The sequence below is a fragment of the Aulonocara sp. 'chitande type north' Nkhata Bay genome, linkage group LG8 (assembly GCF_057382095.1).
Source record: "Aulonocara sp. 'chitande type north' Nkhata Bay isolate Kocher_YH1m ecotype deep benthic linkage group LG8, A_spYH_male_GT1.1, whole genome shotgun sequence".
NCBI classification, from domain to species: domain Eukaryota; kingdom Metazoa; phylum Chordata; class Actinopteri; order Cichliformes; family Cichlidae; genus Aulonocara; species Aulonocara sp. 'chitande type north' Nkhata Bay.
The window spans coordinates 15,179,366-15,204,739 of NC_141351.1; the positions used below are offsets into that span (position 1 = coordinate 15,179,366).

The window sequence follows — 25,374 nt, forward strand, 5'->3', positions numbered from 1 at the left end:
ATTTATGTTTGCAATTTTTTTTTTCATTTGTTTATAAATAATTTTGTAAAATTTAACAGAAAAAATGCTACTGTCACTGTTACTACTGTTACTAATTTTTAACATAGTTTGCAACATATTATCTTTACATGATGAGAAACTCCAAACTGTTTTAGTCACAACATGTCACTATATTATAATTCTATATGTAATGAACCGCTGATCTGTACTATAAGTCATCCTTGCGGGGGTTGTCGGAACTGTATGCGCAGTCGCACTAAGGACAGATGTGATCAGAGGCATGCCCCGTAACGCGTATAGAGCAGTCTGTCGCGGCAGGAATAAGTTGTACAAAGTCCATGTAAGTTACGATAATACTTTGATAAGTATGATAAGTGTGTTTCTAATGTAAGGTATGTTGCTGCGTTTGTATTGTGAGCTATCTGAAAACCCTTTTATTCTTTATTTACGTTACTTACATCCATGTGCTATTTTTTAGCTAGACATGTGTGTCATGCAAGCTAGCAGCACCCCATGAGAAACGGGCCGAAGTGTTTAAGTGTTTACCGGAGTTTTGCACCCTTGGCAAGCGGACTGAGGTATGTGATGAGAGATGATCTGTTGTTATATTTTATTTAACTGAACTGTGTAATCCCTTGATGCTGTTTGAAGTAACCCCTTTTGTTTTATTTAATCTGTGACTGTATATCTCAGAATTACTTGTTTGAACTTGCCTGAATTAACTTAAGCTCATTGTTATAGTTCAAAGGGTACTGTACGGGTATCAATTTTTTCTTATTTTATAGTTTTCACGGTGCTCAACGTCCAGAGAATGAGCCGTGTGTGGTGAGGAAATAAATGGCTGCACCCGTTAGAGACTCTTCTGTCGTTCTTGATGCCAAGGGCTGCTACAGTGAAAACTCATCGCTGCCTTGCAGCCATCTACACTCATCTTATTCTTTCGTCGAACTGTGAGTAAAGGAGTGTATCGCATCATCTAGAGACTACTGGATCAGTAAAGGACTCAAAATAAGGACATTATAAATACAATGTCATGCACACCTTCATCTTGTAAGCTGTGTGAGCAAATGATCTTCAACATGGCAGTCTAAAGTAATGCAAGAAAGAAAGACCTCTTCTGTATTTAACACAGTAGCATGTAAAGTTGTGATGCTGAATATCCCACATTTCTTGCATCAGAATGTCTAAGACTGAATCTGGGCTTTATGCTATCAGTTGTACTTCTGTAAAAACTTAAGTGGCAAATTGTCTGATTTGAGGGCATCATCAGTATTATTTTGGTTTTGTTGCCAGTCTGTGAGGTTAAAGGTGTAAATATCTAAGTTGAGTGTGAATAAGTTTGAAACCACCACTCAACCCATTTGAGTTAAGATATATACACTTAAAAGGGCAGGTGCAACAAGCCAAAAATAAAATTAATAATAATGTTGTCCCCTGTTGAAGAAATAGACAAATCTACAGAGGCACAAGAGGCCAGGTCCAGCTCCAGAGAGCGAAGACTAACAGAAAAGGGGCAGGAGATGCATGAACAGGAGGCCAAGAAAAATGAAAGGTCATTTAGCAAGGCATATGAGTCCTGGAAGGAGTTAGCAAGAGGAGTTAGAACAAGGCTGAAAGGTTTCTGCTCAAACGAAGACCTTGTTAGAACACAAACGGACATTAAGGCTAAAGAAGCATTAATGCATGAACTGTATGAGCCTATCCGACGTAATCATACTTCTACTCCAGATGTTGTCAAGAAAATGGATGCGTGTGTTGCCCTAACAACAGAAATTTGTGATCTCATTAGTAAACGACTAGAAGATATAGATAAGACTTTTAATGACAGGCTTGAGAAGGAGCGTGTAAGGATGATATTAAGTAAGGAGGAGTATGGATCTGTTTTTGGGAAAACTGAAACAGAAACAGTTATTTCAGAGCATTCAAAGGGCTCAGATTCATACTCTGGAGCCACATCTACGACTTCTAGCAAACGTGTGGATGCCGAAGCTGACCTTGCAGCTAAACTAGAACAGGCGAAGGCAATGCAACGAATACATGAACAGCAAGCCAAGTTGAGTAGCTTAGAGCATGAGTGGAAAATCAAGGAAGCACAAATGATTGCAGAAATGACAGCAAAGCTAGAGGAAGAGAGAACTAAACTGCAACAGCTACAGGCAGAAAATGAAGTAAAAGTAGCAGCAGCCAGAGTGAGAGCTTACAACAACTACGATGGATTGGAAAGCCTTAAGTATGAAGCAGATGACAAATCACAACTTGATAGCCAAATCATTGAATCTCAGAATCCATTGAATCCACAGGCTGAATCATTTCGACCTCAGTGTGCACCACCTGAGATTTTGCAAAGGCAACAGGAGGTCAGCTTAACACAGGAGCTTGCAAGCTTGTTCGTCTCCAACCGTCTGCCTGCACCTGAACCCACAGTGTTCACTGGTAACCCTTTAAAGTTTATAGACTGGAAGATATCCTTTATGGCATTGATTGGCCACAAACCCCTCCCCGCAGGCGAAAAAATGTTGTACTTGAAAAGTTATCTTGCTGGTGAGGCACGGAAGGCAGTCGAAGGATTCTTCTATCGAAACTCAGAAGATGCATATCAGGGTGCCTGGGAGATTCTTCAGGAGAGGTATGGAAGTTCATTTGTCGTCCAAAAGGCTTTCAGGGATAAACTGATGAAATGGCCAAAAATAGCTCCCAATGACCCAGTAGCCCTCAGAGAGTTTTCAGATTTCCTTCAAAGTTGTGCCGAGGCCATCCCTCATGTTAAAGGGCTGGCAATTCTAAATGATTGTGAAGAAAATCATAAACTTCTCAAAAAACTGCCCGAATGGCTGGTACGCAGATGGGGTCGTGTTGTTGTGGATGAACTAGACAGATGTCAAGAGTATCCACCATTTGCTCATTTCACCAGATTTCTACAAAGGGAAGCTAGAATAGCCTGCAACCCCATTGCTTCTCCCTTCTTATTAACCACTAAAGTTACAGATGAAAGGCTTCCTAAGAGAACCAAGGCACTCAGCACCAATGCTCAAGCTAAGCACTCTGCAGGTAAACCAGGGACCTTAATTTCAAAGCCAAGACCACCATGCTTCGTCTGCAACGATGAAACACACGGTGTCGCCAAGTGCCCAACCTTTGCCACAAGGCTTCCTGATGAAAAGAGAGCTTTCATTCGTGAAAACCGTCTTTGCTTTGGCTGTTTAAGAAAGGGTCACACTAGTAAAGAATGCAAAAGAAGGCACACATGCACTATATGTGGTCGAAATCATCCAACTTGCTTGCACATAGAGAGAATTGAGGGAGCCAGTGAAATGTTAAACAGTGATTCACCATCTGCAGGAAATGAGACAAAGGAAGTCCGCAATGTCATGTCACACACATTGACAAGATACTCCTCAGCTACGTCTAGCATTGTTCCAGTTTTTGTGTCATTGGCAGAAGACCCCCACAGTGAGATTCTCACATATGCTCTGCTCGACACACAGAGCGATTCAACTTTCATCTTGGGAGATCTGGTCTCTGCACTAAATGTGAAGACTCAGCCAGTGCAATTAAGGCTCAGTACAATGACAGCAGTAGACACAGTCATAGCTAGCAAAGTGGCTTGTGGATTGCAAGTTCGTGGGCTCCATAGTGAGTCGCATGTTCAGCTACGCCAGGCATATACAAGGGATTTCATCCCAGTCGATAAGTCTCACATTCCTACAAAGGACACCGCACTTCAGTGGCCACATCTGAGGCAACTGGCAAACAAGCTGCAGCCACTTCAAGACTGTGAAGTGGGATTGCTGATTGGCTATGATTGCCCATCAGCACTGGCCCCTCTAGAAGTCATTGTAGGGTCAGAAAACCATCCATTTGCTCAAAGAACCGTGCTTGGCTGGAGCATCATAGGATCAGCAAATCCATATCTTGATAGAAAGGAACATCAAAGCTTTGTACACAGAGTGGCAGTAAAGGAAATGCCATTGCCTCCGGTCAATGATGTGTTGAAGGTCCTAGAAATGGATTTCAGCGAAAGAAACTATCAAGATAAATATGTTTCTCAAGATGATGTTCATTTTGTAAAACTCCTCAGCAGCACAATCACAAAAAGGAAGGATGGACACTATGAGATGCCACTTCCTTTCAAGGGCAGCTCTCCACCTATGCTGCCAAACAACAAGCGACTGGCTGAAGCTCGTTTGCAACACCTCAAGAGGAAGTTAAGGTCCAACAGGCAGTACCATGACCATTACACAGCATTCATGGAGGAAACCATCAGCAAAGGTGTTGCAGAACCAGCCCCCCCAGCACATGAGGGAGAGACAATTTGGTACATCCCACATCATGGGGTGTACCATCCTAGGAAACCAGATAAACTTAGGGTGGTCTTCGACTGTTCAGCCAAGTTTCTGGGCATCTCTCTGAATGACACCTTATTGACTGGCCCTGATCTGATAAACTCTCTAGTAGGAGTTCTCTGCCGCTTTAGGAGGGAAGCAGTAGCCATCACCTGCGACATTGAAAAAATGTTCCATCAGTTCTATGTTCCACCCAACATGCGGAACTACCTGAGGTTCCTATGGTGGAAGGGCGGTCAGCTGGAAACAGAACCCCAAGAGTATAGAATGGCGGTGCACCTTTTCGGTGCTGGTTCCTCTCCAGGGTGTGCCAATTTCGGCCTTAAATATCTTGCACAGCAATGCGAAGCCGATTATCCTTCGGCTGCTGCTTTCATTGAAAAGAACTTTTACGTTGATGATGGACTGACTAGCGTCCCATCAGTCACAGAAGCTACAGACCTGATTATCAATGCACAGCAGCTGTGTAAGACTGGAGGTTTACACTTGCACAAATTTAACTCGAACAAGGTGGAGGCGCTATGTGGTGTTGCGCCTTCAGAAAGGGCAGTAACCACCGGACCTCTCAACCTTAGCCTGGATTCAACAGCGGAGGGTCACGTACTTGGCATTCAGTGGTCAATAGAAAGTGACACCTTCAGCTTCAACATTGACAAAAGGGACCAACCCTCAACTCGTCGTGGTATCCTGTCCGCTGTCTCCTCCCTCTACGACCCTCTGGGTCTTGTAGCTCCCTTTATCCTGAGTGGTAAATGTATTCTCCAGGAGCTGTGTCGCATGGGCGTAGGTTGGGATGATCAGCTTCCCGATAGCCTACATGCACGGTGGGAGCAATGGAAAAGGGATCTACACAGGCTAAAGGAAATAGCGATACCCAGATGCTACCATCCTCCAGACTTTGGCAACATAGTGAGGGTGGAACTGCATCACTTTTCAGATGCCAGTAACATAGGTTATGGTGCATGTTCCTACCTCAGATACAAGAATGGAAAGGATGAAGTACACTGTAGCCTTGTGTTAGCCAAAGCAAGAGTCGCACCAACAAAGCTCATGAGCATCCCAAGGCTGGAGCTTTCGGCTGCAGTAATCTCCGCAAGGCTAAGCGTCATGTTAAAAACAGAGCTCGGCATGCAGATTGACGAGGAATTCTTTTGGACTGATTCCCAAGTTGTATTGGCCTACATCAGCAATGAGGCACGGCGATTCCATGTGTTTGTCGCAAATCGTGTTCAGCTAATCCGAGAAACCACAAACCCTGCTCAGTGGCACTATGTGGATACGGCAGAAAACCCAGCTGACCACGCTTCGAGAGGTCTATGTGCAGGGGACATTCTGTCAACGAACTGGTTATCGGGTCCTAAATTTCTATGGAAACCTGAGATACACCCAACACTACATTTTTCACCAGATTTGCTAGTCTGTGACCCTGAAGTTAAATCGGTGAAAACCTTTGCCACCCATGCCAATGAGCAAAATGACATTCTGAACCGTCTAAGCCGCTTTTCCAGCTGGACAACGCTCATCAGAGTAGTTGCAAGAATTAAGAGACTAGGCATGAAGTCAGATCGTGTCAGTAGCATTGTGACGGTAGAGGAAAGGAGAAAAGCTTGTGAACTAGTAATCAGTCTGGTTCAGCGACAAGGCTTTTTGCAAGACATAAAGACACTTCAGAAGGGCAACTCTCTTCCATGCTCTAGCCCCCTAAGTTGTCTTGATCCCATCTTAGATGAAGGACTTCTTCGTGTAGGTGGAAGACTGACAAAGGCAACGCTCAGTCAAGAACTAAAACACCCGGTTATCCTTCCAAAGGAAAGTCACATTACAAGACTAATACTGTCTCATTACCATGCCACCATCTGTCATCAGGGTCGCAGTCAAACCCTAGCAGAACTCAGAGCAAATGGGTTTTGGGTGCTTGGGGGAAGCAAAGCAGTTGCCAAGTTAATACATAAATGTGTGCAATGTCGAAAACTTCGGCGCCCCACCGAGGAGCAACGCATGGCAGAGCTCCCGAAAGAAAGGACTGAAGCCTCCGCTCCTTTCTCGTACTCTGGTATGGATTGCTTTGGTCCATTTTCCATCAAGCGGGGCCGTAAGGAGTACAAAAGGTATGGGCTTATCTTTACATGCCTGTCTTCACGTGCTGTTCATATCGAGATGCTAGAAGACCTATCAACAGATGCATTCATCAATGCCCTTAGATGCTTCATCAGCCTCAGAGGAGCTGTTTGCCAACTCCGCTGTGACCAAGGCACAAACTTTGTAGGAGCCAAAAATGAGTTCAGAGAGGCTCTCAAACAATGTGACATGCAGGCACTGGAGGCTTTCCTGGCAGACAAACAGTGTGAGTTTGTTTTCAATGCTCCTTCTGCAAGTCATGCTGGTGGCATCTGGGAACGCCAAATTAGGACCATTCGTAATGTGCTAAATGCCACTACTGCTCAGTGTGCAGGAAGACTAGACGATGCCTCTCTTAGAACTTTGTTTTATGAGGCCATGGCTATTGTAAATAGCCGCCCCTTGACTGTGGGCAGTATCTGTGACCCAAAGGCACCTGAACCTCTTACTCCGAACCATCTTATACTGATGAAGTCCAAAGTTGCTCTACCACCACCTGGGAAATTTGTGAGAGAAGACTTGTATGCAGCGAAGAGGTGGCGTAGAGTACAATACTTAACTGAGCAGTTCTGGGGTAGGTGGAAAAGAGAATACCTCATGAATGTCTCCACAAGACAGAAGTGGCACAAAACCCGCCGTAATCTAAAAGTGAATGACATTGTTATCATCAAGGAAGATATGTTACCAAGGTGTCAGTGGCAACTGGGGCGTATCGTTGAAACTATCGAAGGCGATGATGGTTTAGTCCGTCGGGTCAAAGTTCAAGTAGGAGTCCAAAGTCAGACCAAGAAACAGGACCGTGCTTTCAAGCCCCCCATCATCGAGCGGCCTATTCAAAAACTGGTGGTTCTTGTTGAAAGAGAATAATAACAACCATGTTATTATCTGAGAGGAACTGACATACTGACATAAACAATGTAACAGTCCAGGTGGCACCTGCTCTATGATGTTTGTACACCTGTATATTGGTTGAAGTGGTCTCATTTTGTTGTTGTTCAAATCATGTATGATTAGCTAGTTTGTAAATCATAGCATGATTGGTGGGAGTGTAATGAACCGCTGATCTGTACTATAAGTCATCCTTGCGGGGGTTGTCGGAACTGTATGCGCAGTCGCACTAAGGACAGATGTGATCAGAGGCATGCCCCGTAACGCGTATAGAGCAGTCTGTCGCGGCAGGAATAAGTTGTACAAAGTCCATGTAAGTTACGATAATACTTTGATAAGTATGATAAGTGTGTTTCTAATGTAAGGTATGTTGCTGCGTTTGTATTGTGAGCTATCTGAAAACCCTTTTATTCTTTATTTACGTTACTTACATCCATGTGCTATTTTTTAGCTAGACATGTGTGTCATGCAAGCTAGCAGCACCCCATGAGAAACGGGCCGAAGTGTTTAAGTGTTTACCGGAGTTTTGCACCCTTGGCAAGCGGACTGAGGTATGTGATGAGAGATGATCTGTTGTTATATTTTATTTAACTGAACTGTGTAATCCCTTGATGCTGTTTGAAGTAACCCCTTTTGTTTTATTTAATCTGTGACTGTATATCTCAGAATTACTTGTTTGAACTTGCCTGAATTAACTTAAGCTCATTGTTATAGTTCAAAGGGTACTGTACGGGTATCAATTTTTTCTTATTTTATAGTTTTCACGGTGCTCAACGTCCAGAGAATGAGCCGTGTGTGGTGAGGAAATAAATGGCTGCACCCGTTAGAGACTCTTCTGTCGTTCTTGATGCCAAGGGCTGCTACACTATATATCATGAAGGTTTATGTTTCTTTCAGTTTGTGGATAACTCTGTTTACATCCTTTGAATTAAACACTAAATACTGTTTTGGGAAACCATCCTGCAGCAGATGTAGGTGTTTCCATTTATTTGTTCAGGCCAAATGTCACATACCCAGAGAACTGCCCTGAAATCACATTCTGATGGGTTCATGTCTTTAGTGACTGTATATTTGCTGTCTCAGTGCAGCTGGGTCAAATGTCTTTTTCACTGTCTCTTCCTTCTTACATGGGGCTGCAAGCTCATCCCTGAATATATCTGTGTGTGCAGTCACACTGTAAGTGTAGCTACTACTGGCTAGTACTGGAATATATAAAAATAATATAAGTAATCCATTATTATGCGTATATTTAAAAAAAGACACTTCAAATATTCAAATATTGGCCCACAATAGCCTAAAACACTAAAACAGTAGCTCAGCTATTCTAATTACATGGAAACAATATGGTTTCAGTTCACTGTCTCTTTGTACTGTGAGGTGATATTACCTGACCTCCCCAGTCTGCTAAAGAATGTATGTATGGCTCATTTGCTTTAAAGTTCAAGTCCTCCATACCACATAAACCTGCTGTGTTCATATGGTAGCTTACATAATAGCCAGTCATAAGCCTTGGTGCTCGGTGTTTAAGCTGTTAAGCTGTTTGCTGTGCTGTGCATGGTGTATCCTTTGTAAATGTGTTGCATTTAAGTATTAGAAATGCAGTGCTTAAAAACCCAGAATGTTTATTTTAAAATCTAGTCAAGCTTCTACATTTCCAAATGTTCTAAATTATGACATGTGACAAAAGATCTAGCAATAGATGTAGCAGTGGCATGAAGAACAGCATCCAGAATGCTCCACGTATCTTAATAACCCACAAACACGATGCATGTGTTTTTTAGATACAGTCTATCCAACATGCACAGAAAATCAACTATTCTGCTACCAATTAACCACCTGATTTAACTACAAAACAAACCGTGTCACATTGATGCGAGCTGCATAAACGTGACTACATACACGTGGCTGAATTATAACATGTATGAAAATGGAACAATTGTAAAGTGAGACTTGAGTTTCATTGGAGTAATATAAGCAGACAATCATTTTGTGAGTCCCCTCTGCATTTTGATGGCACCGTTTTCTCGGGACATGACAATGGCTCTGAGTCACACACCTCAAGCAGCGCTTTCTTGCTGAGTCTCTCTAGCTCATGACACAACACACTAAATCAGAGGGATGACCATTAACTCAGAAATATGAACACAAACTCAGTTTTACTGATAACATTTTGTGTTTTTAAATCCTTCATATGAAATTTGGTCCAGGGAGATCGCATGAGAAAAAAATTGTTGTTGCGAGCACATAGCACAAGAAGTCAACAAACAATCAACCAGGATTCACTTAAAAAAAATCATCAAAATCTTTTTTTTTTTAAATGGATGCATTCTTATAAATACCAAAACTTCTGCCCTCTGACATCGTACAGTTTTCTCCAACAACTACCTCACGATTTCTCATTCATTTGCAGACTTTAGTGCCCTCGTGTGGTCTTTTCAAAAATTACAACATGTGTTACCTCCACATATCCATTCCCACATTCCTAACATGTTTATGTTTAGCAGGTCATGTTTGTCTTCATGCTTTAAGGTCAGCTTTTAACATGAAGCACTGATGAAAAAAAGGAGATGATAGTGGTTTTGGAGGAAATGTCTGGAAGTTTATTGCATTCAAAATTGATCATTGATACAAGGACATACATATGAATCATCAAGCATTTTTTATTTAAGCAGTTACATGTGTTCATTGGTTCACATTTCCATGCTGAGAAACACACATGTAGATATCAACCAGTTCATCACATTCACTCTCATTCATCCACATTTTGGGAAAAGGTGTTCTTAGACTTAACTTGTGTCTTGATGCTACTGTTGATATCAGTTCACCTTTGCATAGGTCAAAAAGCAAGTTTTTGAATTATGGACAAAATAAGGATTGCTTTTCCTTGGACTTCATTATGCCTTCATTATTTATTTTATTTATGAAAATATACATACTGAGATCATTTGACTTGCTATAAAATAGTAATACGGGTGTATTTTGCAATGGCTATATTCTGTTTAAGTGCTCAAGAGTTATATTAAATTCCAATGCACTGACTGCATTTAATTCTCTGAGCCAGAAGATGGCGCCCAGGCATTATTAAAAAGGCATCCCACAACAAACAGCACGGCCATGCTGAAGCCAGTGGATTGTCAAAGTAAATCAGAATTACAACTATTTGGGTTATTTTTGACAAAACATCCATATATAGTAAAACGATCTCTCTCTATATTTCCTGCAATGTGCAGTCTGGACATTTATGATCTTTACGATTGCAATCCCCTTAAACACCATGCAGCAGCAGGGCTCAGGTATCTATAGAGTAGCAGGACAGCAGAAGGTAGACCACCCATCATGAGCACATTCCAGCATGCACGCACAAGATGACGTTATTAGTAATCGGAGAGCATAGGAAACAGCAGGCCATCTTTGAAGTCTATATTCAGGATGCAGTCCTCCAGAGGTGGTCCTTTTGGTCTCTTTTGATTATTATTTCTTTAAATAATTGTACATTCAACTATATTATAGAATAATAATAACAATAATAATAAAATAGGTTGTGTCACGAAACATAAAGTTCAAATGTTCAAATTGGGATCTCTTTATTGACCTTTGGTATGACAACTCCTTACACAGGGGGAAAGCATGTCAATCCCTTGTATGTTTACACAGTGGTTCAAACAGAGTAACTTCCTTGATTCTTTCTTTTTGGACTCTTCCTTTTTAGGCAATGGGCTGCTGCCTTGTAGCCCCTCTGGGGAATCTGTGGGAATTCCTTAGCTGGTTTGCTTGGCAGTTGGTTTTCAGTCCTCAAATATTGTTATTTCAGGATGTGAGGGTGAGGGTGAGAAGGAATTTTAAAAAGTGCCATGTCCAGCCACTGACAGAGCTGGGTTTGTAAACAGTTCAGTATGTCGGATGTTATCTCTGATAAGGGAAAATTGTTTTCAGCCAGATACTATGGGTCACTGCAAATTGGTAAAGTAGTGTGTAGGGTGTCCTTTATTTAAATTGAGATGTATACTCACAGAGCCTGTTATATATCAGTCAGTCATTGACAAGTAGGTTAGAAAATAGTGTCTTTGTTACCATTTATTTACAGCTTCTTTACTTTGTGGAGAATTTCGGAGTGCCCTGCGGAGTATACTGTTTGTTTTGGGAAGGGTTTGTAATCTGATCTCCACAGCTCCGATTTCTGGGCCAGCGGGGCCGAAAGCCCGACTAGTTAATTCACAGCTACTGGAATCGCACTCCCCTCTCAAACAGTAGACACATATTTCCCTTTTTAGGACATATGATGAGGATCTATTACGTAATCTAGGGAGCACTTGGATCTCTAGCAAACTCGTCAGTATGGAAGAAGGCGGTCCCGATACAGAGCGGCAGCCCTAATAACCAATCACAATCTAGGAAGCGTGCGTTCTCGTTCATTGATTGGGAAGAAGGCGGAAACCGTTGGTTGACGTTTAGGTTGCTCGCGCTCACTCTCTGGCTGGGAGTTTTTTCGCGTTCATGTTTTCATTGTACTTGTAGTCGGGAGGACTATCCTGGGGGGGAAAAGATCGTGCGTGGATTGTTTTAGGCTTCTGTAGAGGGAGATTTGGAGAAAACTGCCTTTGGTGGTAGAGTTTTTACTTAGATAGTGTTCTAAAGTTGTCACCATGCCGGTTTTTCACACGAAGACGATAGAAAGTATCCTGGAGCCGGTGGCTCAGCAGATATCCCATCTGGTGATAATGCACGAAGAAGGTGAAGTTGATGGGAAAGGTATCCCAGATCTGACGGCGCCCGTAGCTGCTGTTCAGGCAGCCGTTAGTAACCTTGTTCGGGTGAGTAACTTTCTTCTCTGTATAAAATCACATTGGTAAAGTTTGGCTGAGCTCGGCGAGTGTCGTAGGCTACCTGTCGCATTGTCCCATTCACCCATTACTTTCCAATGAAGTTGGACACAACACTTCACTCAGCAGAGTGTTAATGCGGTTACCAAATGTGTGTTCAATGGCAGGATTAGGGAATGCCATGAAACTTTTTTGGAGTTATTTAACTCGGGGCAAAAGGGCAGTGACGCCCTTTTCCCCTTGAAGATATGCTCTGCCTCCTCCTCTGTACATGACTGCCATAGCTTGACGTAGGCACTGCTGTAATGTGTGAGTCAGGTACAGGACCACAGTGAATTACTTTTTACTTTAATCACTCGGCTGCACAGAACAGCTGCACCTGTAGTGATCATCTATGAATAGTTCTGCAAATCACATCACTGCACTACATATCATATGCATTTGAATATTCAGCTATCAGTGCACTACTAATGCGTGAAAACAGTTATGAAAGGGGCATAGTAAGTAGTAAGAAGCGTGTGCATGTGTATTTGGTCCATAAGATTGTAGGACCAGACTAGGAATCTCAGCTGTAGTGTGTAAATGAGAAGTAGGTGCAGTAATTTATCGAAACATGTTCAAAATGTGTGGAAATAAAGTGTGTATAAAGCTAAAAAGCACACTTTATACAATTCTAATGAGCTTTAAAATCAATATGTGCTATGATCACCTTTATTCTTAAATACAGCCTGAACTCTCTTATTCAAGCTTTCCTTATAAGTAGTCTTCATGAATAGTTTTCCAGGGTTCTTCAAGGACATTCAAAACTCTTCTTTGGATGTTGGCTGCCTTTTGTTCTGTTCTCTGTAAAGCTGATCCCACATTGATTTAATAATTTTGAAGTTTGGGCTCTGGGGAGGCCAATCCATGACAGATAGTGTGCCGCTGTGTTTTTCTTTGAGTACTATGGCAGTATGTTTAGGATCATTGTCATGCTGTAAAATAAAGCTGTTGCCAATTAAATGCTTCCAGATGGTACTGGATGGTGGATTGAAATTGAATGGTAATTCTCTGCCTTCATAATTCATTCAGTTTTGACAAGCTCTCCAAGACTGCTGGCTGAAATGCAGACCCAAACCATGAAGGAGCCTCCACCTTGTTTCACATGGCTGCCTTTTGCTTCCTGACCTCCTCTTTAAATATTGAACCAAATATTTCATCACTTCAACAAGACCTGTTACCACTAATTTTTCAGTCCAGGTCTTGTGTAATTTGGCATAACTCAGCGTTTTGTTCCTGTTTCCCTTCCCCGTAATGGTTTCTTGAAAGCCACCCTTCCACTCAGAACATTTCTAATGAGGCTTCAGTGGACAGTAGATGGATCAGCTGAAGACCATGTTTCGGATCAGTTTTTTCATCTAATACTCTCCGGGAATCACATTGGTGGTGGAAAATACTATTTTATGCCTGTCAGATTGCAAAGTTTAAAATAGATTCTTTGCCAAGTTGTTTTGTGTGGAGTGGACACAACCTTGGTTCATCACTTGAGTGGGTTGCCTTTCTTATGCTTCATGCATTCAGTCATTCATCAAATATGAAGAAATGAGGGGTGGCTTGGAAGTTTTGCACTAATGTAAAAACTGCAACCCTTCAGTATTAAGCTTAATGTTATATTTTAAAAACTGATAATATTTGTAGTAACTGATAAATATGACATTGTGTGTATAATATTCACCTGCAAAAATTCATTTTGAGTTGCGTGTGTTTCATACCTTAGTCACGAGTCACGATTTGCTCTGTGTGTCCTCATGTTACACAGAAACCACTTGCTATTGACCCCATGACCTAGAACCACACTTTTTTTTTTTTAAAATAGAACCTGTCATCATACACATAATCTTGATGCACTATAGTGAATCTGGCTACATTATCAGATCTAGTTTGTGTCTGTTATCTTTTTCTATCCACATGGTAATTAACTTGTCTATGGGCCTATTAACTATGTGTTTCCAACCTATCTTTTTAAAACATTAAATTATACACACCCCCTTCACCAGATGCAGCTGTTGCCTCAATTATATTTAGACTCAGTGATGTAGTTATAATGGCATGTCTCAAAACCACATTGTATCTATCATGGAAGCTAGTTAGGAAATGACTGTCAATTTTATCCTGAAACACATGCTGAGTTCGTAACAAAGGAAGCGAGGGCCCTGTCAGATACTGTGGCTTATATGGAAAGAAAAGCATACAGGCTAAATTGAGGCAGACATGGTTCCTGTGTGTTGTGCAGTCTGTCAGCCTGGTTGAGCCCAGAACCCCTGGCACTTGTCGGGCAATAAATTTGGACAATTACTCTGGCGTCAGCAAAGGAATGTTTCATTTAGGGGGATTGCCTACCATTGCCTCGCAGTTTATTTATTACAGTTCATGGCCTATAAGAATTTCAATCTGGTTTACTTCATTCTGACGCTTTGTTTTTCCTCAGTGCCCACTCTTAAACAACAGGTCTGCACCTCATTGTGTCCATTATTTATATGTTTACAGGCTTCTGTCCTCTAAGGGCCTTTATAATACCCCCTTTCCACCCATGCTGGAGCCTATTCTGCTTTGCTGTCTTTCAAGAGCAAACCTTCTATTTTGACAGGTCTAAGAACTAAATGGTACATGTTTTTGGACCATTTTGGGTGGACTGCAGTAAATTTAGACTCCCTTTAACCCCATGATTAGGGTGGATTTAGCACAAGAACTCATTACCAGTCCACTTACAACAAACCATTGAATAAACAAAGCCAAAGCAGAGCTAAATAAGGCTCGGTAATACATTTTAATATTTAGATATTAAGCGGTCAAGTTGTTCTGCCACTCAGTTGTTAAAAAAGTACAGAATGAAGTTTTTAGTGTAGAAACCTTTTATTTCGGCCAAGTAATTAACATGAAAACAGGGCTTGTCGTAGCACATGAAAATGTCCTGTGTATCCTCAGCTATCTTAGGATGAAATCATCCAGGCTTTCTGGACACTGTGAATTGTGATCAGATGTTTCCAACAGTGGCATGAATGGTTGCATGAGTCTGTAATTATTTCCAGTTGCTGTGGCAACATTACAACATGAACAGCGTTATGAGATCACTGAAGTTAAGGATCCGATGCAATTTCTTGTGGTCACAGTCCCATGAGTCATACATTGCAGAGCCTACATAAGTAATCAAATACACCGTGTAGCCCTTATCTTTGATTTTATCTAATGAGAAAACAGAAGTTTATTTTAGTCCATTAGCTGTTGGTGTCTTTTCCCTGCATATTTCATTGTTTTCCTAAAAATGACTTTTGAACTTCTTCATTTTTGCACCTGTTTTGTACTAGTTACTTGAAGTGAGTCTGCTTGAAAACAAAAATGTAAGCGTCTAACTTGAAAGTATGTCTTTACTATCTAGGGAAAAGGATGAACCCTTCTAATTGGATTTTATTTAGTCATTGTCGGGATAGGGTTGTTTCAAAGAAAAGCCATTTATTTGCTTTATTGTCTGTGCTTCCTAGAAAACCATCTGTTGCACAGACTTCCTCCCCCATTAACTCTGTCCAAGATCTCCAGAGCAGAAGCTTAAGTACTGTAATCAAGTTAAAAAACTGAGATGACCTAGAAATCGAACAGAGAGCAAGTTGCAAGTAATTATACCTTTAAATTGCTTATTAAGACGATTGCACCAGGTTTTCCGACTAAAAAGGAAGGTGAGATTCCAGGATGTCTTGGATGCTTTAGCCTGTCTGAAGAGATCAGGTACAAATGATTAATTTTTAACTTATTCTAGCAGATGCATGGAGATAAAAGTGCAGCCCCAAACCATAATTGTTACTCTAGCAACATCACAAACTACTGTCATATACTCTGTGTTCATTTAATATCTATGACTACAGGGAGTGCAGAATTATTAGGCAAGTTGTATTTTTGAGGAATAATTTTATTATTGAACAACAACCATGTTCTCAATGAACCCAAAAAACGCATTAATATCAAAGCTGAATGTTTTTGGAAGTAGTTTTTAGTTTTAGCTATTTTAGGGGGATATCTGTGTGTGCAGGTGACTATTACTGTGCATAATTATTAGGCAACTTAACAAAAAACAAATATATACCCATTTCAATGATTTATTTTTACCAGTGACACCAATATAACATCTCCACATTCACAAATATACGTTTCTGACATTCAAAAACAAAACAAAAACAAATCAGCGACCAATATAGCCACCTTTCTTTGCAAGGACACTCAAAAGCCTGCCATCCATGGATTCTGTCAGTGTTTTGATCTGTTCACCATCAACATTGCGTGCAGCAGCAACCACAGCCTCCCAGACACTGTTCAGAGAGGTGTACTGTTTTCCCTCCTTGTAAATCTCACATTTGATGATGGACCACAGGTTCTCAATGGGGTTCAGATCAGGTGAACAAGGAGGCCATGTCATTAGTTTTTCTTCTTTTATACCCTTTCTTGCCAGCCACGCTGTGGAGTACTTGGACGTGTGTGATGGAGCATTGTCCTGCATGAAAATCATGTTTTTCTTGAAGGATGCAGACTTCTTCCTGTACCACTGCTTGAAGAAGGTGTCTTCCAGAAACTGGCAGTAGGACTGGGAGTTGAGCTTGACTCCATCCTCAACTCGAAAAGGCCCCACAAGCTCATCTTTGATGATACCAGCCCAAACCAGTACTCCACCTCCACCTTGCTGGCGTCTGAGTTGGACTGGAGCTCTCTGCCCATTACCAATCCGGCCACGGGCCCATCCATCTGGCCCATCAAGACTCACTCTCATTTCATCAGTCCATAAAACCTTAGAAAAACCAGTCTTGAGATATTTCTTGGTCCAGTCTTGACGTTTCAGCTTGTGTCTTGTTCAGTGGTGGTCGTCTTTCAGCCTTTCTTACCTTGGCCATGTCTCTGAGTATTGCACACCTTGTGCTTTTGGGCACTCCAGTGATGTTGCAGCTCTGAAATATGGCCAAACTGGTGGCAAGTGGCATCTTGGCAGCTGCACGCTTGACTTTTCTCAGTTCATGGGCAGTTATTTTGCACCTTGGTTTTTCCACACGCTTCTTGCGACCCTGTTGACTATTTTGAATGAAACGCTTGATTGTTCGATGATCACGCTTCAGAAGCTTTGCAATTTTGAGACTGCTGCATCCCTCTGCAAGATATCTCACTATTTTTGACTTTTCTGAGCCTGTCAAGTCCTTCTTTTGACCCATTTTGCCAAAGGAAAGGACGTTGCCTAATAATTATGCACACCTGATATAGGGTATTGATGTCATTAGACCACACCCCTTCTCATTACAGAGTTGCACATCACCTGATATGCTTAATTGGTAGTAGGCTTTCGGGCCTATACAGCTTGGAGTAAGACAACATGCATGAAGAGGATGATGTGGACAAAATACTCATTTGCCTAATAATTCTGCACTCCCTGTAGTTATTCCTCATTGAGACAATGAGCGAGATCTCAATTAAAGATGAATGTTAGGAATGCGAAGAATTCCCAACAGGCAGGAATTTATCCCATTTTGGAGGGGGAGGTGGGATTGGGCTGATCCTTTGAATGAACAACTTTACTCCCTGACCATGTTTTCACATGTCAGGAGCTTCTTTTTTGTCAGTGATATCAAGTTTTAGCCTGATACATATCTTTAGCTGCAGGATGTGGCTATGCTGTGGCTGACTGGTCGATTTCTAGCCGAACCAATATGCTTGTGCAATGAGAACGATTGCCTTTGTTGCACAAATGAGTGTTGTAACGGTAACATCAAGAAAATGAAATAAGTTGTTTGTAAAGCTGAAAATGTTTAAAAGAAAGCATCCTGTCATGAAAATTTGATGCTTGTTTTTTTATTGATGTCTTTCAATTTTAGCAGTCATTTTAATCTGACAAAGTAAAATCATTTTTGAGGCACATATCACTGTTAAAAAGACTGATATTTTTAATGATTCTAAGAGTTTTGATAATGTCCTAATGGGATAAATGGAGAGCATACTTGTCTGTGTCAGTAGCCAGCCTTTAAGGTTGGCTGTGCAGGCCTGTTGTAGCTCATTATTTTTATAGCTCCTTTTTATAGGTGTAAGGTTAAAAAAAAAATCCAGTTTCTTCCTGTTTGCAGAGATCACGTGACTTGTGGAGATGCTTCTCTGTGTAGATCACTGAGTTTTTGTTGGGATAAAGAAGCTACTGTCTTCTGCAACACTCTGGAGGTTACAAAATATCACTCTGATTTATGAAATGCAGTTACTGGAAGCTGGGCTCGGCAGCAGTCACTGATTAGTGGGTTGTGTGAGAAATCTGGCCTCATGCTTTTTGCTCAATCTGCACAACACATCTGCAAGACTCTTGGAGGCCTTTAATATCTTCTCGAATGTCCTTAAACTTTGAAAGAAATACAGAGGATGCAACACGAGGGCGCTTTTAGGGGAATTTTTAAATACTTAATTGTGACGTGATCAGTATTTGAGTATTTTTGTTTATAGCAATTTCAATCACCCACTTCTCTAACCCTTTAGAGATGGGAAACAAATGAGCTCATTAAGTAAACTGCTTCACAGGCCAACAAAAGAAACCCTTTCCTATTACCTGGTACTCAAACTTCCTGCATTTTGTCAAGGGAAACAATTTCATGCAGCTCTCCATTTGATTCTATTATCTTGGCAGCAATGTGAGAACTATGGACTGTGAAATGTTTGTATAGTCAAACAAGAACACCTTACTAGTCCTCATGCTCATGCACTATCAATTCATAATGCAAAGTTTGTGTATTTTTAGCTTTTTCTGATGAAAATTAGCTGGGATAGGAGAATACGGCAGAGCGTTGAGTTGAAAAGGAAATGCAGGAAGCCAAGTCAGGAATACCCAGCAGCTGTCAGCCCCACTCTGAACAAATGAAAGGAAAGCAAAGGGAAACCCTTGTCCCTCAGCAGCAGGGTGTTTATGACTCCAGAGCACACCATGACAAATCACAAAATGCACCTGGGGTGATCTTTTTTGTGGGGGGGTTTTTCCCCAAGAAACAAAAATTCAAGATTTTGTTGTAATTGTTTCCTGTGCAGTTTGTGTTCCCCAAAAACACTGCAATCAGTATTACCAAATGTATTTTAAAACACGGATGTGGCTTTCTAAAATTGCTCAATTGAAACTTATGAAAGAATATTGAGAGAGTAGTAGAAATATAAAATGCATTTCCAAGTCAGGTGTAGACAAGGACTTGTACTTGCCTCTTTTTTACCCTATTTGAGCTCTTAGCTTTTAACTTAACTTTCGTACATTCACTGCGATCACATCTGTCCATGTTGTAATCGAATATCAGAAGGAACTTGGAGATACCGTATTTTGCCCAAGGAAACCTCAACATTTAGCCACTCCACCTTTGAGCTGCTGTTTTCCACGTTGTCAGACAAACCATGTTCTTCGGCACACTTCCGGCACTTTCTTTTTATGATTAGTTCTGTTGTGGACACCATTCATGCTAGTTATGATAGAGTAATGAACAAACATGAAGTTCTAGTAACCCCTTTAAGCCATCAGCTGCTACTCGAGGCTATTTTGCTATGTTCAGCTTTCTGTGATGTACCTTGTGTAGTTATGTTTTGTAGGAGAACAGAGGCAGTAATAATTTGTGTCCTTTAACAGATTCATGGATATTTAAAGTCTTTGACTCTTTCAAACTCAACAGTTTGCGTTTTTACACCAGTGTAGTCTGTATTTTAACTGAAAATTAATATTCTTTTCATGTAAACGTGAACAAAAACATCAGCTCCCTTTTTAGACTGTCTTTTTAGAATAGTTTCCCCCTCATTTTCTGCTAAACAAGCTGAGCTGTAGTCTAGTTTAATGGAATATAAAGTAAAGTTACAGTCCTACATTTCATGGAAATAGTTATATCAATCAGATAGTGACAAATAGGTTTTATATGGAACCACGTCATTGGTTGGCCAAATGTGAAGTTGAGGCTTCCTCTCTAGCACTTAAAAGTTATCTGTTAAATGTGTTGTTTTAGCTGTCCGTGTTCTGTGGAAGTGAACACATGCAACATGCTTTTTATTGACTCACTCTTCTTTTTAAGATAAGGACAATGAGTATGAATGCTGTTCCCCAGTAAGGCTGTGAGCTGCAAAGTTCCTGCATTGTGAAATAGTAGTTGTGATGTATTTCTCTAGCCACAGAGCCTGTTTTGCCTCTCCTAGCAGAACAATTGATTTGTGACTTTCAAGCAGATGATAGGATTTGGACACACCGTGCATAAGTGTTTACTGATCCAAATAAGAACAAACAAACAAACATGTTGGACACCGCTTGGAAGATGTGTGATAATGCCATAAGCACAATGTTTCTGCTGCCCTTCTGAATCATTATTAGTCAAAAGCCATTTGATATGTTAAAAAGCAGCACTTCCTGGTTTGAGACTATTGATCAAAGGTAGCTAATGGAGTGCTTTGGCATCAGATTGCAGTTCAGAGACACTTACTGTGGAAATCGGCGTCTTTCTCTCTGAGAAATACAAGTGTAGTTTATTTTCTTATATGGTGTTAAGGGTTAGTGGTAGCACTGCTTGTAGGAATTTTGCAGTCATACATCTTTGAGGTCCCCATGACTAACGCAGTATTGTGTTAAAACTGCCCGACATGAGAAAGGCAGGCTGTGTCTTGGCAGTCTGGAGGCTTTCAGAGTCGCCTTTCTTCTCGAGAAAGAGTGATGGGCTCCTGTCAACAATGCAGAGTCTGTGCTAAAGGAGCAGCCACTTTATCAAGCTACTTCACAACACAGGAGTGCCAGTGTTTCCACTCTAGGCTCAAATGGGACACACAGCTAAAAGTGTTGTAATGGCAGCTTGGAAGAAGATGACACTAAATCTGTGGAAGGCTTTAAAAAGATGCTGGGAGGGAACAGCTGTGCTTCTTTAAATTGTTTTGCAAGATTCTATTCAAGAAATAGAGGATTTTTATTGTGGTTTGGGTTGGCTGTCATAGCTTTAATTACTAATGACTGGTGACCGGACATCCTCATGTCATTGTTTCCCCAAGTCTTGATATCAATAATTTAATGGGGGGAAAATACCATAAAATTGACAGAAAAGTAATCTGGAAAAAAGAAATACAAAGTATAGGCTTCAGGGGTCTCAGTTCAGTATTATTCTTTATATTAAGTTTGATTTGTTATAAATTAAATATCCTTGCATTTCAACTTTTGTTGCTGTCGGACAAGACTTGTAATTACAGGTCATTCTTGGCTTTGGTAACTAGTGAAGGACATTATCTTCTATTGTTTTACAGAAGAAACTATTAATCTCTTAGGCCAACAAAAGACCCCAGGAGACAAATCAAGAGATAAATAATCACAAGCTGTAACCCTAATGTCAAACTAGGGCTTTGCTGCCGTCACAGGAATGTGGTCCAAAATCACGACAGAGGCTCAAAATAGTAAAAGAGGCCAGGCATCACAAACTGCTCGACAACAAGCGTTGCAAACTTTGGTTACAGTTCTATTTTTACATCAAATTGTTTGGATCGCTGGTGCAAAACAATTTTTGAACTTCACACAACAGGAAGAGGCACGACAAGGGAGAAAGGAAAGGAAGACAGTGACAGTATCAAGAAATTTAAATTTGCTCAGTTTCAGAGACTCCTGTGCGACGCTTCGGGGTCAATATGACTCAGCTCTTGTTAAATGAATGCTCAGTTTCAGATCATGTCTAAACTTGACTTGAGCTTCAATAAATAGCAGTGTTGTTTTAACAGTTCTGTGAAGAGCTTACACAATCACCCTTACCTTGGAAAGTCGTTCATGAGCTGCTTGAGCCCCCTTGACATAATAGATTTATTTACCTAACCCACCTAACAAGTACTCGAAGCACACTGATATAAAGGAGTGAAAGTAATCTATAAATAGTAGACCATATATGCAAATAATCTCATATAGCTGTTGATAAAAGACCTTCAGCATTCATATGCTTTGTTCCTGTTAGGGCTGATGAGCAAATAATTTAATCAAGTAGCTGCTGAAACCACAAGGAAGCTACATTTTTTTTCATCATTCTAGTTTACTGCAACTGTGCAAAATACTTTTTGCAGGTGGATCAGTAGAAGTATGACAAAGCTTTAAAGCAAGATAAGACTGGAAAAAGGAAATGCACTCGGATGCACTGAGTAAGTAGTTTAAATACTAAAAATATCCCAACATCAGTTGTTGCTGGCTTTTTTTCCCAGAGCCTCTTTGGAGGAATGTCAGGGTGGCGTATGCTCCCTGCCACTCCAGCCTCCCTGGCTGAGCTTTAGTTTTGGTTTGGCACAACCTTTGCTCCTAATTTATAACCCCACAGTTACTCAGAGTCCCTCAGGTCCAGTGAGCACAGCGCGAGGAGATGCATGTGTGCTCTGCTCCATTACTGCCTCCACGTCAACCATCTGGAATGGCTCTTCTAGTGGCTGTATACAGACACACTGACAAGCTCACTGGGATTGCTTACTGTAGCATCAGGAATGCATCATGAATAAGAAAAGCAAAAGCAGAAGTCACTGTTTTAAAGGAACTTCCAAGAGATTAAAAAACACTTTGAAAGTTGTGCCAGGATTTGGATTCATTATTTCCCATGCCCTAATTAGACATCTCTAAATTGTTTTGTCTTGTCCAAAATTCTGATATATTTCCGCAAACGTAACTGAAGAACTTCCTGGTGTGTTGCCTAGCGGGTACAAAAGTGTTCAGGACATTGAAACACGTTGGAAATGCTTTGTAAGAGTAAATTGTGTGACAGTCAGGAAATCACACCGTCACACATAATCTAGCACTCTGCAACACTTTTACTATTCAGCTGATTTGTAGTGCAATATTAATGTGAAAGGAAAGGTTTGTGCAGCAACGCATCTCATTTAAACTGGTCAGTATGCTCCGTAAGGATGAATGCCTATGATCTCTCACCCATGGCGGCTCAACGTGGGTGAGTTGTGCCTCCCCGCAGAGCTGAGGTCATGGTTGGGGGAGGTGAGTCATTTTGGCATTGGATGGCCAGCTGCAAGGAGGCGTTCAGCTGCTTTGCACATTATAACTGTACCAAGGCCTGGCATCCCCCAGCAGCTGCCTTGTTGAAATAGTGCTTCGCTACACAACTAACAGGACGTCATTCTGAAAAACTGCCTGATTAACAGCAAGACTCTCTAAGGAGGAAAGTTGTGGTTACAAAGTTTTTACTCATGCATATAACATTCAGTTGATCTATGTACTGTGGTCACATTGCATAAAAGCTTTGGAATAGACTGTGTCCACCCTGTTTAAATCTTGTACAGGGGCTTTAAGCTTTGACTCACAGAAATCCTCATGACTGATGAACTAGTCAGAGTTGAAGCTTGGGTGTTGGGTGTGTCTCGTGTCTGCTGTTTTATTACTGGTGCTATCTTTAACAGTTTGTAAATATAATGGCTAACTGGCTTTTAAATATTACAGAGAAAGAATACATAACACCTTCTGGTTAAATGGGAAATTGTTATTGGGATTTTTGGTTGTGAGCTTTGGGACCATCATATCATAAAATATCTGCCTAAATACTCTGTGTCAGACAGGTTTTCCAAACCTGGAAACATTTCGCTTCATGAGGGAGCAGCATGGATAGTGGACACGCCCACTCACTTGTGTTAAATGTACTGGACTGCGCTATTCACACTTTGGCGCAATCTGACAGGAGCTGTCAGGTTAAAGATTGGCCGATGACCTGTAGGCCCCAGAAAAGTTTGCGGCTGCAGTGAATGTGTCACAGTTGCTTTTAATGCCATCTGGTGATATCACTGGCCAGTATTTATCTGTTGAGTCAGACTACTTTTGCACAGGCTAAAAGCTGTGGGAATATTGTGAAGAGGTGAAAGACTTTCTATAAATAATAAGACCTGTGAACAGCAGGCACATAAATAACAAAAGCAAGATAAGAGTATATGTATCATCTATTAGGCAAGTAAACCAATTTGCCTTTTTTTTTTTTGTAACTAAGTGGTTTGTAGTATCCTTGCTATTATTTATGGTTATTATCTAGATTATTATTCTTGAATTGTGCTAATTTGTGAGAATAGTAGGTGTGATGGAATCAGAGAACCCCATGGACACAATCCAGTAGAATAACCACACTTTGACTTCACTTTTCCTAAATCTGTCTCTCATGAAAACTGAGACATGTGCCACCACACTGAGGCACAAGGCAGATGAATATATTGCTGTATTATTTATTTGCCACAGAGTACCTGGCAAGTAAAACATTTGCTGAGGAGAAAGTCTGCATGCATTATTTAATAGGTAACTTAGGCTTGCACACCTCTTTTCCCAACATGCACTTGTACACATGTGCTCTCTGTCCCTGGCCACACTTATAGTTTCTATGCCAGCGAAGTAAAGACCAATTATGGGGCATAGAGTCACAGCAGGTGCACTGATGATAAGGTGTAAAATATGGAGTGAAATTAAGTTGATTGTAGGATAAACAATCAAATAACACTTTGTTGATTTTATTGTGCTGACCTTTAATATCACTAAAACCCAGATGGATCTATTTTATTGTCAGCAGTTGATTGATTAGTGAAAAATTGCTGGGATTTTTTTTTTTTCAGTTTCTAAAGTTGGACATGCCAGAAATGTCCAGTATGTTCCCAAACACTTCCCATCACGGTCAGCTTGGTGTGCTATTGCACACACTGTGTTTACTTTAAATGTCATGTTTCTTTACATTATGCGCGTCTAATGTTTACTCATTTGTGTTTTCCAGGTGGGAAAGGAGACTGTACAAACCACAGAAGACCAGCTCATGAAAAGGGACATGCCACCAGCTTTTATCAAGTAAGTAAATGCCTCAAATTCATCTCAAACATCTCAAATTCTTGGATTAAATGTCTCTTTCAGTATGTGGAACCCATCAGCTTCCCTTTGGATCTCTTTCTCTCTTTATCTGTTGCAGTAATGGCCGGTTGTGCCCAGGCAAAGGTCAGACATGGCATGTTAAGTGCCTCAGTCTTGCCATGGTGTAACAAAAATACTTTTTAGATCTGGGAGGAGTTCCTTTACCCTTTAAGAAGTGGGGCCTCATGAGAGTCGCTGGCTGCTGCTTTTTGTTTACAGAAAAAATGTAGATATTGACATAGAAAAGAGATGTCCCCATTTAATCAGTGTATTTGTTCCCCTGGCTTGCTTGACATTGCTTAAGTCATTAGTTTGT

General features: G+C 40.9%; 2 protein-coding genes across 7 annotated transcripts in view; both read left to right on the forward strand.

Moving 5' to 3' along the window:
- Positions 1 to 222: 222 nt before the first annotated feature.
- LOC147323460 (uncharacterized) lies at positions 223 to 8,216 on the forward strand. Of its 6 annotated transcripts, none has more exons than XR_015130743.1 (3): positions 223 to 7,662; positions 7,801 to 7,900; positions 8,108 to 8,216. XR_015130743.1 is itself a non-coding variant. In XM_086303804.1 (3 exons), exon 3 carries the CDS (start codon positions 1,425 to 1,427, stop codon positions 7,326 to 7,328), a length of 5,904 nt encoding a protein of 1,967 aa, XP_086159930.1. In that variant the 5' UTR covers positions 223 to 340; positions 479 to 578; positions 786 to 1,424; the 3' UTR covers positions 7,329 to 8,216. The 6 variants fall into 6 exon arrangements, 3 of the variants coding, with proteins under 3 accessions (XP_086159930.1, XP_086159928.1, XP_086159927.1); XM_086303804.1 differs by having other exon boundaries at positions 223 to 340; positions 479 to 578; positions 786 to 8,216; XR_015130742.1 differs by having other exon boundaries at positions 223 to 7,900.
- A 3,598-nt stretch (positions 8,217 to 11,814) lies between these two features.
- Positions 11,815 to 25,374, forward strand: part of LOC147323461 (vinculin) — a 28,042-nt gene continuing 14,482 nt past the window's right edge. The window contains exons 1-2 of the mRNA XM_086303805.1: positions 11,815 to 12,160; positions 24,928 to 24,998. Coding sequence (XP_086159931.1) covers positions 11,993 to 12,160; positions 24,928 to 24,998 — 239 coding nt within the window. The 5' untranslated portion in view covers positions 11,815 to 11,992. The remainder of the gene's footprint in view (positions 12,161 to 24,927; positions 24,999 to 25,374) is intronic.